Source organism: Babylonia areolata, chromosome 12 (assembly GCF_041734735.1).
Source record: "Babylonia areolata isolate BAREFJ2019XMU chromosome 12, ASM4173473v1, whole genome shotgun sequence".
Taxonomy (NCBI): domain Eukaryota; kingdom Metazoa; phylum Mollusca; class Gastropoda; order Neogastropoda; family Buccinidae; genus Babylonia; species Babylonia areolata.
Window position 1 is genome coordinate 18670077 of NC_134887.1, and position 15291 is coordinate 18685367.

The 15291-nt window shown below is 42.5% G+C and overlaps 1 protein-coding gene across 1 annotated transcript in view; it reads left to right on the top strand.

Annotated features, from left to right (window-relative positions):
- Positions 1 to 431: 431 nt before the first annotated feature.
- The window catches only part of LOC143288409 (pre-mRNA-processing-splicing factor 8), a 60570-nt gene continuing 45710 nt past the window's right edge, over positions 432 to 15291 (top strand). Inside the window, exons 1-11 of the mRNA XM_076596844.1 lie at positions 432 to 532; positions 2595 to 2856; positions 3915 to 4083; positions 5167 to 5331; positions 5964 to 6179; positions 7486 to 7698; positions 8893 to 9018; positions 9512 to 9617; positions 10110 to 10300; positions 11150 to 11269; positions 11702 to 11876. Of these exons, the coding sequence (XP_076452959.1) occupies positions 2640 to 2856; positions 3915 to 4083; positions 5167 to 5331; positions 5964 to 6179; positions 7486 to 7698; positions 8893 to 9018; positions 9512 to 9617; positions 10110 to 10300; positions 11150 to 11269; positions 11702 to 11876 (1698 nt within the window). The 5' untranslated portion in view covers positions 432 to 532; positions 2595 to 2639. The remainder of the gene's footprint in view (positions 533 to 2594; positions 2857 to 3914; positions 4084 to 5166; positions 5332 to 5963; positions 6180 to 7485; positions 7699 to 8892; positions 9019 to 9511; positions 9618 to 10109; positions 10301 to 11149; positions 11270 to 11701; positions 11877 to 15291) is intronic.

Here is a 15291-nt window from a genome sequence, read left to right on the forward strand (position 1 = left end):
ATAGGCTTTGGTGTGGGAACAAAATGACTAGAAGAACTTAGTGTAGTCTTTTTCTTTGTATTTACAGTATTTACAGTATTGCTATTTCGTCTCTTCAACCCCGCATATCGCCGGACACTTTTGCCGGGCGCTTCTCCACGGGCACCACTTTTCCTTTCTTCAGGATCCAGTGAACTCTGTCGTCCCCCGATCTTTGGGCTTCATCTCTCTTCTGGCGTAATTCCTGATAAAGAGCATCTTCTTCTTTTCTTTCCTACAGTTTTCCTTATGTTTTCTTAGACTATTTTTTTTCTGCTAGGTACATGCGTCCTCCTAGTTCCGTCGCGTCTATATCCCCAGAAGTGGCGTCTGCGACGAACACTACCAGATCCAGAACCGGCAGTCGGTTTGCTGGTGTTCAGGCTACTGTGTGCATAACGGAAATCGAAGTTAGTCACGTGACACCAGAACGCAGCCAAATCGTTTCGGTTCCAAAACGTGCTTCGTTTACGTGGGATTGTACACTGCAGTTGATAGTGATATTGTAAACCAGGTGAATTTGCTTACATATTTCCGCAATAGTGGCTGTATAATCTGCCGCTTAATTAGTTCCGAATGACGATCAGGATTTGTGTTGTGAAAGGCAAGCGTTAAAACGTGGTGCCCAGTGCCATTTGATTCCGCCATCGCCATGTTATTGACACTGACAGTGACAATGCCATGCATGTGGTCGGGATTTTCACCGTAGATTTTACGTTGCAGGTCTTTTACCCAGTCTGGCTGGTAATAGAATACACCGAAGCTGATTTACTCAATTGTTTAACATGAAACAGACGGAGAGATTTTAAAATTTACTTGTCATATTCAAGTTGATTATGCCGAATGCCCAACACAAATGAACTGATTACAGAAGAGATTTGGGTTAGTAAGAATAGTACCACCAGTATTGAGAGTGGAAGGAGGTACACACAAGCATGCAGGTTTCACTTTCAGTGGCATCATCAGTACATCTGTTTTGCAAAACTGTTAATCATTCATATTAACTGGACATAATGCATTTTCAGAACTTGTGCTCAAGTTACAGTTATGAAATTAAGACTGGTCTGGTCTTTTTTCTCTTTCTCACTTCATGTTGTTACAATTTTAGCTAATTAACTTTTCTTTTTTTTCTAATTAATTTTTTTTAAGTATCTGCATAGCACACACCACTATCATATTTATATGTGGCGCAGATTAAAGATTACTTCAAGGCAGTTTTATGCTTACTTGATTTGGTTTTGAGAACAGTAGATGTAGATTAAGCAACAATAGGGAACGAGTGAATGACGTCACGCACAATGGATTGTGGGATCGTTCGACATTCTGGTAACACGCAATGAGTAAACAAACTTGCACGTCTGCGATTGTAAACACTGTCGATACTTTCAGTGCTATGAGTTCACTGATGTCTTGTTGTAGATTGCAACAACGCTTCGCTTGATCAAAGAATTGAAAAATGATGTGGGAGTGAAATTCTTCCGAGTTGAAAGAAATGAAAGCAGTTAGGAGTCACAAGAAGATGATATCGAGCTCTTTGATAGCAGCGATCACATGCAAAACCATTATCACATTTGATAACCAAAATAGGAAAAAGATAGTGTATCAGCAGCTTATGCTCTTGAGGATGCAAGAACTGACTGCCAGAACATTGAAATTGATGGGATGAGGGAAGAAATAAACAGGCATATATAAAAATAGAAACTTGAGAGAACAGTTGCAGAAGAATACATAAGATTAATCAGTTTCTATTCTCATCATCATCATTGATTTAATCACAGACAGAATGATTCAAATGTCCATGTTGTTAACTTAAGTCATGTTTGTGATGACATGGAACAATGACAGCTGACAATTGCAACACACACACACACACACACACACACACACACAGACTGACTGACTTGCACAGACTGACTGGTGCAGTAATAGATATGCTCGCACATGTTTACATTTGTACATGTGACAGTACATAAAAACAAAGAGCAAAATTATTTTTCAGTGCAGCATTTTCCTACCTAGCTGTCATGGCCATTTATTGACTTACTTTTGAGTTAGTTGCTGAAGGGACAAGTGACATTTGGAGAAGACTGAGGCAGGAGTGAGAAATCTGGATTGATTCTTAGTCTTACATTTGCCCAGACTGTTACCGTAGATCTTGTACCCAGTTATCGGTGTACTGCATGTGTGCCTCTAGACTTTCAGTGAAGCACTTGAACTACTCAAATTTGTAAGTGCTCACGCCGAACACACGATCGCAATGGTATGTGACTCATTCTCATTCCTTTGAATCACATGGATCAAAACCAAATAACGCACTTGATCTAGCCTCTGTGTCCAACTGACTTGTGTTTATTGTCCTTCGCTCTGAGTTCTTCCAAACTGAAATAATAAATTCGACTGACATGAGAAATGAAACGAAAGGACCGGAAATGCCGACCTCTTATCATCGTATTACCATCATGGTGGACATCGCTCCCGCTTTCTTAGGAATGCTACATCATTGCTCATTCCCTGTACACAGTATTAAGAGTACCAGAAAAGAACTAACCATGTGTTATTTTTTTTTTTTTCCCCAGTGACAAAAGTCCTACCCCATCCAAAAGGAAAAGAGGGAAGCCACAATGGCGTTCCCTTACACAGTGATTGGCCCTGGCGGCCATTCCTACATCGTGGGTCAGATTCCTGTGCTGCAGCAGACGTTGACCCCACAGCTGGTGTCCCAGGTTCCTATGCAGGTCACGGCACAGCCCATGCAGCAACACGTGCAACCCCAACAGCCTCAGCCGCCGCAGCAGAAACTGCCGGACTACATGTCTGAGGACAAACTGCAGGAAAAAGGTCTGGGTTTGGAGATTATGTGTACATGAGTGGAAGCATATCCGTTTTAGTATACAGATTTCCGTTTTTGCATTTTGGGCTATTTAGATAAAGGAAAAAAAAAATCTCCTTTGTTTTACTTTAGTTTTGCTTAGAATTAAGACAAGCACTTCAGTTTAGTGGCCCCTGGACCAAGCTGCAATCTTCTTAATTTTACAATTTTTTAATCTGTTTTTTTTTCATGTTCATGTATTTATTAAGATGTCTTGCTGCATTGCATATTCTATTAGAAGCTCTCTGCTCTTAACACTAAAAACATTCACTCACACACTTACACACCAAAATACACGTCACATGTAATTTGAAATTAGGAGATCATGCTCAAAAGTAAATCAAATAATATATCACATAAACAGTTAAAACAAGAAATAATGATTGCAATAACAATGAAAATATGGGCAGTTTAAATGCACACACGCGCACACACACACACACACGCACACACACATCATTCACTCCCACCCATGTAATGATGTATGTGATATATTATTTTCTTTGTAGACAGTCCTCACATGCATAAATATACCTACAGACTCACATGCTGATACTCCGAGGTAATTCACACACTTGAATACCCCAAACATGATTGCACAGATTAGAAAATAAGAAATGATTATTACCATCAACCACCTTTAGAGGAAATACTAATACATTAATAGTCTTGCTTTGCTGTGTTTGATGGGGAAAGGTCTGATTATTTGAATTGAATTGCTTGAAGCAGTTCTTTTTTTCAGTCTCTTTCAAAAAATCTCCTTAGATTTAGAAATATTTGGAAGGAATTGTATTTGCCAAGGTATGCATTCCTTTAGTTTATTTGAATCTTTATGTTACTCTGGTTAGTGATGATGATGGTTATCATGGATTGAGCAGGATAGTTATAGGTAGTGACTCTTGACTGTTTCCTTTCTCCCTCGAGGCACTGAGCTTGGTTGAAATATATCATGTATGTGTCTAATGGAATATGTGATTCCCTGATTGAATTTTTTATCAACATTTTAATATTTTGTTACCCTCTCTAGCTCGGAAATGGCAGCAGCTGCAGTCAAAGCGTTACTCTGAGAAACGCAAGTTTGGTTTCGTGGATGCCCAGAAGGAAGACATGCCCCCAGAGCATGTGCGCAAGATCATTCGGGACCACGGTGACATGACCAACCGCAAGTTTCGGCATGACAAGCGCGTGTACTTGGGGTAAGAGGGCTTTAGAGTGACGTTCCTGTGAAAGACAATGTTAGTTATCAGTTCTGTTTTTGTTTGTTTGATTTTTGGGGTTTGTTTTTGGGCTTATAGCATAGCAGATTATCAGTTGTGTTTGTAGTCATTGGATCATAGCTTGGGATGAAAATAAATTTCACAAATTATGTTTAAACCAAATGGGATACTTCTGAAAAAAAACACATATTTAATATTTATATTAAAAAAGTAGATATATGTGTAAATCTCAGGTTATATTTTTGATTGACTGGTTGACTTATTTGGTTTTTTTTACTACTTTTGAAGGTAGCTGTTGAGAATGTTTTATTCAGTCTGTCATACATTTTGTTTGTGTTGCATCCATGAATATTTATGGTTAATGCAGCACATATCTTTAGTGTGTAAATCAATCAAATGATTTCAGACTTATAAATGCTTTGATGTTTTTATGTTTTTGGACATATCAAAGAAAGATAGGTTACTGGGGAAATGATATGGTCATCTATAGCATCACTGAGTAAAAGAGATTTACCTTCAGTAAACTCACCAAAAACTTATTAGCTGAAAGGGCATGAAGTCATCATCCCTACACACTTATGGGCCGTTTTTTTGTGTTTTTTTTCTTCACTTCATTAATCAGCATCTCTGTATTTTGGGGAATCATGATTTTAGTAAGACTTGTCTTTGCTGTCAAACTTGTATTATTTTTTTTTCACTTCTGTACGTCAAAGAAAGGTTAAGGTCCCATGGCCTTATACAACCATTAGGGCAGTTGATTCATATCCACTGTGGGCAGGGCTCGGCATAGGGAGATAGGACCCAATCCTTCTGCCATTTTAACCATCCCTAACTGAAGTCGGGTACCCATTTACACCTGGGTGGAGTGAAAAAAATCAGAGTTAAAGTGTTTTTTTTCCAAGGACACAACACCTATGTCAAAATGGGGCCTTGAATCCAGATTACTGGTGAACCCTTGATCCAAAGGCCAGTGCCTCACCAACTCTGGATGTGTGTTTGAACTGTTGTATTTTTTCAAGCCATGGATTGCAGTCATAACATTGCTGTGGTGTTATTTTTCAGAGCGCTGAAGTACATGCCTCATGCAGTGATGAAGCTTCTGGAGAACATGCCGATGCCCTGGGAGCAGATCCGTGATGTCAAGGTTCTGTATCACATCACGGGGGCCATCACCTTTATCAACGAGATCCCGTGGGTCATTGAACCTGTGTACATCTCTCAGTGGGGGTAGGTTATCACTCTGTGATGTCCGTTTGTCTTTGTGATGACTGTGAAGGAAGGTGGCAGAATGATTAAGAAGCTTATCTGCTCGTACAGTGTCCATGAGGATCTGGGTTTGAAAATCAATCTGAGCGTGTGCTCTTTCAGATAAGACCATAAGCTGATGTCCTGTTTGCAGCACATGTTTGGCACACTGTAAAAGAATCCATGGCAACATAAAGGGTTGCCCTTTGGCAAAGTTTTGTAAAGCAAATCCACTCTGATAGGTACACAGATATGAATAATATGCATGCGTTCTTGGCATGACGTAGCACCTTAAGTTACACTGCTGGTCAGGCATCTGCCGAGCTGAATCGGTATGCATGGTTGTGATTACATGTTCTTTAGAGAAAATGGCTGGAAGGTTCACATTCATTGTTGAGGCAGTGGATGGTGTGTTTGGCTTTTTGATGGAGGTGGATGGGTTTGTTCTGTTTTGAGAATTTCTGGAGTGAACATTAAGAGTGCGAGATACTTGTATGAATGTAACTACCATGTTTTTTTTTATTGGAATGGCTGATTTTGTGATAGATGAGATGTGTCACTGAAAACATTGACTCTGCAAACATCCTGATGCTCTTTCTCGCTCTCTTATTCAGAACCATGTGGATCATGATGCGACGCGAAAAGCGAGACCGTCGCCACTTCAAGCGCATGAGGTTCCCTCCCTTTGATGATGAAGAGCCCCCCCTGGACTACGCAGACAACGTGATGGACGTGGAGCCCCTGGAGCCCATCCAGATGGAGCTGGACATGGAAGAGGACAAGGCTGTTCTGGAGTGGTACTATGACCACAAGCCCCTCATCGACAGCAGGTAGGTTTATGATCAGTCTGTCTTTGTCTTCGTTGACAGAAAGTAGGTTCATGGTTTTTCTTTCTTTTTATTGACAGCAAGCAGGTTGATGGTCTTTCTTTGTCCTCATTGACAGCAAGTAGGTTCATTGGCTTTCTTTCTCCTTATCGACAGCAAGTAGGTTCATGGTTTTTCTTTCTCCTTATCGACAGCAAGTAGGTTCATGGTTTTTCTTTCTCCTTATTGACAGCAAGCAGGTTCATGGTCATTGTTTCTCCTTATCGACAGCAAGCAGGTTCATGGTTTTTGTTTCTCCTTATCAACAGCAGGTAGGTTCATAGTCTTTCTTTCTCCTCATTGACAGCAAGTAGGTTCACGGTCTTTCTTTCTCCTCATTAACAGCAAACAGGTTCATGGTCCTTCTTTCTCCTCATTGACAGCAAGCAGGTTCATGGTCTGTCTTTCTCCTTACTGACAGCAAGCAGGTTCATGGTCTTTCTCCTCACTGACAGCAAGTAGGTTCATGGTCTTTCTTTCTTCTCATTGACAGCAAGTAGGTTCATGGTCTTTCTTTCTTCTCATTGACAGCAAGTAGGTTCATGATCTTTCTTTCTCCTCATTGACAGCAAGTAGGTTCATGGTCTTTCTTTCTTCTCATTGACAGCAAACAGGTTCATGGTCCTTCTTTCTCCTCATTGACAGCAAGCAGGTTCATGGTCTGTCTTTCTCCTTACTGACAGCAAGCAGGTTCATGGTCTGTCTTTCTCCTTACTGACAGCAAGCAGGTTCATGGTCTTTCTCCTCACTGACAGCAAGTAGGTTCATGGTTTTTCTTTCTTCTCATTGACAGCAAGTAGGTTCATGGTCTTTCTTTCTTCTCATTGACAGCAAGTAGGTTCATGGTCTTTCTCCTCATTGACAGCAAGTAGGTTCATGATCTTTCTTTCTCCTCATTGACAGCAAGTAGGTTCATGGTCTTTCTTTCTCCTCATTGACAGCAAGTAGGTTCATGGTCTTTCTTTCTCCACACTGACAGCAAGTAGGTTCATGGTTCACATTAGGTTCACACAAAAATTGTAAAGAACAGAGAAATAGAAGAGTGTTGGTTAGGAATTAGATTTTCTCCTGTAAACTGGATTTTAATTACACATACTTAACCGTGATCCGATTATCATATTATCAAGACATGTGTTGACTGGTTTCCAGTGTGAATATATGAAACAGTTACTTGTTAAAAGTAGAAAGGAATAGAAAGGGAATGTGTTAGAACCAAGTGATGCTCTCATGAAACGTAACTTGACATTGATATGGTTGTTTTTTCTTCCAGGTCAGTGAACGGAAGCACCTATCGTCGCTGGCAGCTGAGCCTCCCCGTGATGTCAGTGCTGTATCGATTGGCCAATCAGCTGCTGACCGATCTGGTCGACCTGAACTACTTCTACCTGTTTGACCTCAAGTCCTTCTTCACCGCCAAGGCCCTTAACTTGGCCATTCCTGGGGGACCCAAGTTCGAGCCTCTGGTCAAGGACAAAGAGCTCCAGTAAGTCGTCAGAAGATGCGGCGAGTTGCAATTTGTGATGTTGTGGGTTCAATCCCAGTTGTTGATTAAAAAACTTTTTAAAGGACAATTTAAAAAAATTTTTTATATAGCGTCAGCTTACTGTCATGAAGATGTGCGGGTTCAAATGAGAAAACTGTGTTGATTTATTAGCTTTTTCAGAGGTAAATGTTTGAAAATGTTAGATTTCCTGCCCAATATTGCCTGTTTCTGGACTTCCTGCACCTGGTAAATTTTGTTGAATAAGAAAGATATTACTCATTTGTGAAGTCTCAAACCAAACATTTATTTCTGCAGAAATGGTTATTATTTTAAAATGTTTTTTATGAAAAAAAAAATTATTCATTATAATATTCCATTTGTCAGAATTCATATGACTCTTCTTGAGTTTTGGGAAATTATAATAGACTGTTACAAAAAACCCTGAAGACAGTAAAGGCCATGGGGTCGGAAAGTGGAAAGAATTCCATTTAAAAAGATGGGGAAAGAAACTGTGCATGTTCATTCAGAGGGAAGTAGTCTTGATGCATTACATTGTTCTTTTACACTGAACTTCTGTTTGAGTAGTGGAGAGACAGCGCAGCCTGGGAATGCGCTGTTAGTGGGGAGTCCAGGCAGTTTTCCTGTGGAGAAGTCCAAGCAATTTTCTTGTGGAGAAACCTGTTGTGACGGGATATTAATGCAGTAAACAAATGATGGAATTATTAACTCTTTCAGCGCCAAGTTTGTGTGTGAAAAACGCTCCTCAGCACCAAATATTTTATACTCAACACTCTCAGTACCACCATTAGGTTCATTTCCAAACAACACAGTGGACTTGTTTTCTTCAAACTTGGTCTGAGGGTGAAGGTTAGCCTTTGTTATATTGCATGGGAAACTGGCTGCACGCTGTCAACCTTTGTTACAATGTGATGATTTATCCTTTTAACATGTGATATGGACAAGTCACCTATGGGGAACTATCTGGTCGACTGAAGTCGCCTACGCAGTGAAAGAGTTAAGTCAGTAAGAAAAATGTATTTTCCAATCAGATGAAAACTGATTCAGTCAGTCTTGTGAGTTTGTCTTGTCAGCATGCATTGCATCAATAGCAAAATATTTTCCGTTTAGATCAGAATTGATCCAGTCAGTCTTTGTGGGTGAGTTTGTATTGTCATCTCATGTTGTGTGTCACAGAGACGAGGACTGGAACGAGTTCAACGACATCAACAAGATCATCATCCGGCAGCCGGTGCGCACAGAGTACCGCATCGCCTTCCCCTACCTGTACAACAACATTCCCTTCCAGGTCCACCTGTCCTGGTGAGTCCAGTGTGCAGTTGGCCACTCAGTTCTTCTCAGGGAACATCAGTGATCCTCGTCCTGTTTGATTGAAAAATAAATATTCCTTGAAATGAAACTGCACAGCAGTATTTCACATCAGCAACTCTTACACCTACACACCACCTTCTGCTATTGCGTTTGTTCGTACTTCTTATCTGCTTTTATTTCAGCATCCAAGTTACAGAAAGGTCAACACAAAACTAGAAACAACATTTAGCTGTCAATCAATCAATTGATATCTAAAAAAAAGTAATGGCTATGTCACATAGAACTGGAAAGAAAAAAAGAAGAATTCTTGGGTGAACCTGAACCATGTAAGGTGTAAACACCCACATTTCTCTAACAAGCCAGAAATTTGTAGCAAAATTGTGGGTGTATGTCAGTTACCCCAATGCACACTAAACTGTTTGATAAGTTCACCTCGTAACATGTTTTTAACTTTACTGAGTGATTCACATCATGGTGTTTGCAGGTACCACACCCCCAATGTTGTGTTCATCAAAACAGAGGACCCTGACCTGCCAGCCTTCTATTTTGACCCTCTGATCAACCCCATCTCTCACCGCACAGCTGTCAAGGTACATATATCTGTGTCTGCATGTATCCACATGCATGTCTGTCTGGACACAGTATACTATTTTGAATCATACTGGTGCAAACTGCTTCCAGTGTGTTTGGTCTGTTTAGCTTTCTAGATAGAATCTTTAGACAGAGTTGCTATTCAACTGACAACAGGTGTGAAAGATTATATCCGATACCTGTTAGGTGCGAAGATTTTGTTGAAAAAGGAAAGTGTCTTGTTCATTTTAGCGAGAGGTACAATTGATAGCTTTCATTTTACCACATGGATTGATTAAAAAAGAAAATAAAAGTGTGTAGTGTGTGATTCAAGAATCCTACATCCTGTGAATTAAAAAAAAAAAATTTTTTTGTCCCTTTCGGTCATCAGGTTTGTTTCTTTATCATTTTCTGCCATCATGTTTGTTTCTTTATCGCTTTCTGCCATCCAGATTTAGTCATTAATGGTCTGGTGATGGATTTACTTTGTGACTTTTGATATCTGTTGTCAGTCATCAGACCCAGTGATTGATGATGACGAGGACTTTGAGCTGCCAGAGCACGTTCAGCCGTTCCTCAGTGACACGCCCCTGTACACGGACAACACAGCCAATGGCATCGCTCTGCTCTGGGCCCCACGACCTTTCAACCTGCGCTCTGGCAGAACTCGCCGTGCCATTGATGTACCGCTGGTCAAATCATGGTCAGTGTGAATAGTTGCTGAACCTTTTCATTGATGTGTCTATGTATTTTAAAGATCAGTTTTGTGTGTGTGTGTGTGTGTGTGTGTGTGTGTGTGTGTGTGTGGTTAATTGATATTTCACATCTCCATGTCCTGGAGGGGTTGTAGTAGAGAAATAGAGAAAGGTGATTTTGTGTGTGTGTTTTTGAGAGTGAGCGTGTGTGTGTGTGCGTGTGTGTGTGTGAATGACGATTGTGTGTTTGTGAGTTTGAGTGTGTGTGTGTGTGTGTGTGGCATGGATGTTTCACTTCTCCCAGTCCTGAAGGGGTTGCAGGAGAGGTGATTTTGTGTGTGTGTGTGTATGTGAGTGTCAGTGTGTGTGTTTGAGTGTGACTATGTGTGGGAGTGTGTGTGTATGGTGTGGATATTTCACTTTTCTCATGTCATGAAGGGGTTGCAGGAGAGGTGATTGTGTGTGTGTGTATGTATGTGTGTGTGTGTGTCTCCTAATACTGAAATAGAAAAATTACAGACCTCTTCCACATGAAAAAAACCCAAAAAAACTCTGTCAAACTTTGTGATACTTAGGTAGAAATCTTTGAGTCTGGCTTGAAAACCTTTATCCATCAGTTGTAATTGCCATATGTAATCACAGGATGTGTGTTCAGAATGACTGTAATGTAAGTATGTGTGTGTGTGTGTGTGTGTGTGTGTGCATGTGCACCTTGATAGGGGAAGTGGGAGAGGTGGGGAAACGTTAACAATTTTTTGATTCAAGGAAGTCCATGGTACACATGCAAAAGACACATTTTGAAGAAATGCACTGTGATATTCATTACAATGATTACAATTGACTGGTGTGTGTAACAGGTACAGAGAACACTGCCCAGCCGGCATGCCGGTGAAGGTGCGTGTGTCCTACCAGAAACTGCTCAAGTACTATGTCCTCAACGCCCTCAAACACAGGCCTCCAAAGGCACAGAAGAAGAGGTGAGTGACATGCTGGATGCCCCTGTTCCTGTCGCTAAGGTGTTGGATGAAGTTTACATATTACATGTTCAGGTACGTGTTCGATCATTCAAGGTGTCAGAAGACGCTTACATGATATTACCTGTTCAGGTACCTTTTTTCATAGTTCAAGGGTTATATGAAGCTGGCATATTGCCTGTTCTTATCTTTCAAGGCATGAGATGAAGTTGACATGATATTACCTGTTCAAGTATCTGTTCTGTCATTGAAGCTGACATGATATTACCTGTTCAAGTACCTGTTCCAATCATTCAAGGTGTTAGATGAAGCTGACATATTATACCTGTTCAGGTACCTGTTCTGATTGTTCAAGGCGTTACATGAATCTGACATAATATTACCTGTTCAAATACCTTTTCTATCATTGAAGCTGACGTGATAACACCTGTCCAGGTACCTGTTCCGATCGTTCAAGGCGACCAAGTTCTTCCAGACGACGGAGCTGGACTGGGTGGAGGTTGGGCTGCAGGTGTGCCGTCAGGGTTACAACATGCTCAACCTGCTCATCCACCGCAAGAACCTCAACTACCTTCACCTGGACTACAACTTCAACCTGAAGCCTGTCAAGGTGGGTGCTAGGTCCTGGGATGTTATGCTTCGTTGGGGCTGTTATTGTCCAGCCTCTCACCCCACAAGGGCTGTTGTTGTTCAGTCTCTCTCTCCACAGGGGATGTCCAGCCTCTCTCTCCATAGGGGATGTTGTTGTCCAGCCTCTCTCTCCATAGGGGCTGTTGTTGTCCAGCCTCTCTTTCCATAGGGGATGTTGTTGTCCAGCCTCTCTTTCCATAGGGGATGTTGTTGTCCAGCCTCGCTCTCCATAGGGGCTGTTGTTGTCCAACCTCTCCATAGGGGCTGTTGTTGTCCAACCTCTCCATAGGGGCTGTTGTAGTTCAGTCTCTCTTTCCATAGGGGCTGTTGATGTTCATTCTCTCACTTCATAGGTGCTGTTGTTGTTTATTCTCTCTTTCCATAGGGGCTGTTGTTGTCCAGCCTCTCTCTCCATAGGGGATGTTGTTGTCCAGCCTCTCTCTCCATAGGGGCTGTTGTTGTCCAGCCTCTCTCTCCATAGGGGCTGTTGTTGTCCAGCCTCTCTCTCCATAGGGGTTGTTGTTGTCCAGCCTCTCTCTCCATAGGGGATGTTGTTGTCCAGCCTCTCTCTCCATAGGGGCTGTTGTTGTCCACCCTCTCTTTCCATAGGGGATGTTGTCCAGCCTCTCTCTCCATAGGGGCTGTTGTTGTCCAGCCTCTCTCTCCATAGGGGATGTTGTCCAGCCTCTCTCTCCATAGGGGATGTTGTCCAACCTCTCCATAGGGGCTGTTATTGTCCAGCCTCTCTCCATAGGGGATGTTGTTGTCCAGCCTCTTACCCCACAGGGGCTGTTGTTGTCCAGCCTCTCTCCATAGGGGCTGTTATTGTCCAGCCTCTCTCCATAGGGGATGTTGTTGTCCAGCCTCTTACCCCACAGGGGCTGTTGTTGTCCAGCCTCTCACCCCACAGGGGCTGTTGTTGTCCAGCCTCTCTCTCCACAGGGGCTGTTGTTCAGCCTCTCTCTCCATTGTTGCTGTTGTTGTTCAGCCTGTCTCTCCATAGGGGCTGTTGTTGTTCAGCCTCTCACCCCACAGGGGCTGTTGTTGTCCAGCCTCTCTCTCCACAGGGGCTGTTGTTCAGCCTCTCTCTCCATAGGGAATGTTGTTGTCCAGCCTCTCTCTCCATATGGGCTGTTGTTGTTCAGCCTCTCTCTCCATAGGGGCTGTTGTTGTTCAGCCTCTCTCTCCATAGGGGCTGTTGTTGTTCAGCCTCTCTCTCCACAGGGGCTGTTGTTGTCCAGCCTCTCTCTCCATAGGGGCTGTTGTTGTCCAGCCTCTCTCTCCATAGGGAATGTTGTTGTCCAGCCTCTCTCTCCATAGGGGTTGTTGTTGTCCAGCCTCTCACCCCACAGGGGCTGTTGTTGTCCAGCCTCTCTCTCCACAGGGGCTATTGTTGTCCAGTCTCTCTCTCCATAGGGAATGTTGTAGTCCAGCCTCTCTCTCCATAGGGGTTGTTGTTGTCCAGCCTCTCTCTCCATAGGGAATGTTGTTGTCCAGCCTCTCTCTCCATAGGGACTGTTGTCCAGTTTCTCTCTCCATAGGGGCTGTTGTTGTCCAGCCTCTCTCTCCATAGGGAATGTTGTCCAGTTTCTCTCTCCATAGGGGCTGTTGTTGTCCAGCCTCTCTCTCCACAGGGACTGTTGTTGTCCAGCCTCTCTCTCCACAGGGGCTGTTGTTGTCCAGCCTCTCTCTCCATAGGGGTTGTTGTTGTCCAGCCTCTCACCCCACAGGGGCTGTTGTTGTCCAGCCTCTCTCTCCATAGGGAATGTTGTAGTCCAGCCTCTCTCTCCATAGGGGTTGTTGTTGTCCAGCCTCTCTCTCCATAGGGAATGTTGTTGTCCAGCCTCTCTCTCCATAGGGACTGTTGTCCAGTTTCTCTCTCCATAGGGAATGTTGTTGTTCAGCCTGTCTCTCCATAGGGACTGTTGTCCAGTTTCTCTCTCCATAGGGGCTGTTGTTGTCCAGCCTCTCTCTCCACAGGGACTGTTGTTGTCCAGCCTCTCTCTCCATAGGGGCTGTTGTTGTCCAGCCTCTCTCTCCATAGGGGCTGTTGTTGTCCAGCCTCTCTCTCCATAGGGGCTGTTGATGTCCAGCCTCTCTCTCCATAGGGGCTGTTGTTGTCCAGCCTCTCTCTCCATAGGGGCTGTTGTTGTCCAGTTTCTCTCTCTATAGGGGCTGTTGTTGTCCAGCCTCTCTCTCCATAGGGGCTGTTGTTGTCCAGCCTCTCTCTCCACAGGGGCTGTTGTTGTCCAGCCTCTCTCTCCATAGGGGCTGTTGTTGTCCAGCCTCTCTCTCCATAGGGGCTGTTGTTTTCAGCCTCTCTCTCCATAGGTGCTGTTGTTGTTTAGTCTCTCACTTCAAGAGGCTATTGGTATTCAGCCTCTCAGTGTCATCTGCTGACTGATTGTTAGGATGTGCATGATATCAGGCACAAACGCTTCACAACCTGCGCCATGAAGACCCTTTTCAGAGAAGTTCCTCAGAATACTGTTATCTGTTCTTTAAAAATATGTATGTATTTTTAACTTAATTCAAATTTTACAAGAGCTGAACAAGGCGTGGTTGAATTCTTCTTTTTGGTGTTATTCTGATTAATTCTTTTATAATGTTTCAGTTTCACTGACTAGTTTCAGCTCTGGAATATAGCCCCTTTATAGTTGGCCAGGATATAAGCAACATGATTTGATACTGCAAATCAAATCAAATCAAATCTGATTCAATCAAAAATGCTTTATTAATACACATGGAAATTCATTTGTGCGATCACAGGCTCGTTATAAACACATACATAATATGATCAGGCACACAATAAAAATATGTTACAAAAAACCTATGGAAAAAATCAAACAAAAATCCAATATAACTATCCATAGCCTAAAACCAGACCCATTCCCCCCCCCACAATACAACAGAAGACAACACAACAACAACACACACACACACACACACACACACACACACACACACACAGAGTAAATTGTTGCACACCAGTATGTACAAATAGACGCACCCGTTAAGTAAAACCACACAAATACACACACATACACATACGCTGGCACACACAATATGAATGTATATCATGCCAGTACATTCATACAAAATCTAAGTAAACTGCATACTTAACCCTCCACTGATAACAGCAATCACTTAGTTGTGGAGTCAGACTGAGTGATTGTATGGAGTGGAGACCACCTTCGTGTACCTCTCAAAAACATGGGTGCACCATTGTTGTGCTTCATTGTATTGGTGCTTTTATTATAGTTTAACTGCCATGTACGTCATGTAATGAGTCACTGTCATGGTTTTGTGATAATTATGATTCCAGTAATGATGATGTAACTTTTTCCACCATATCACTTCCTAGAAATGTTACTTTAACCCTCTAGCTTTCATAC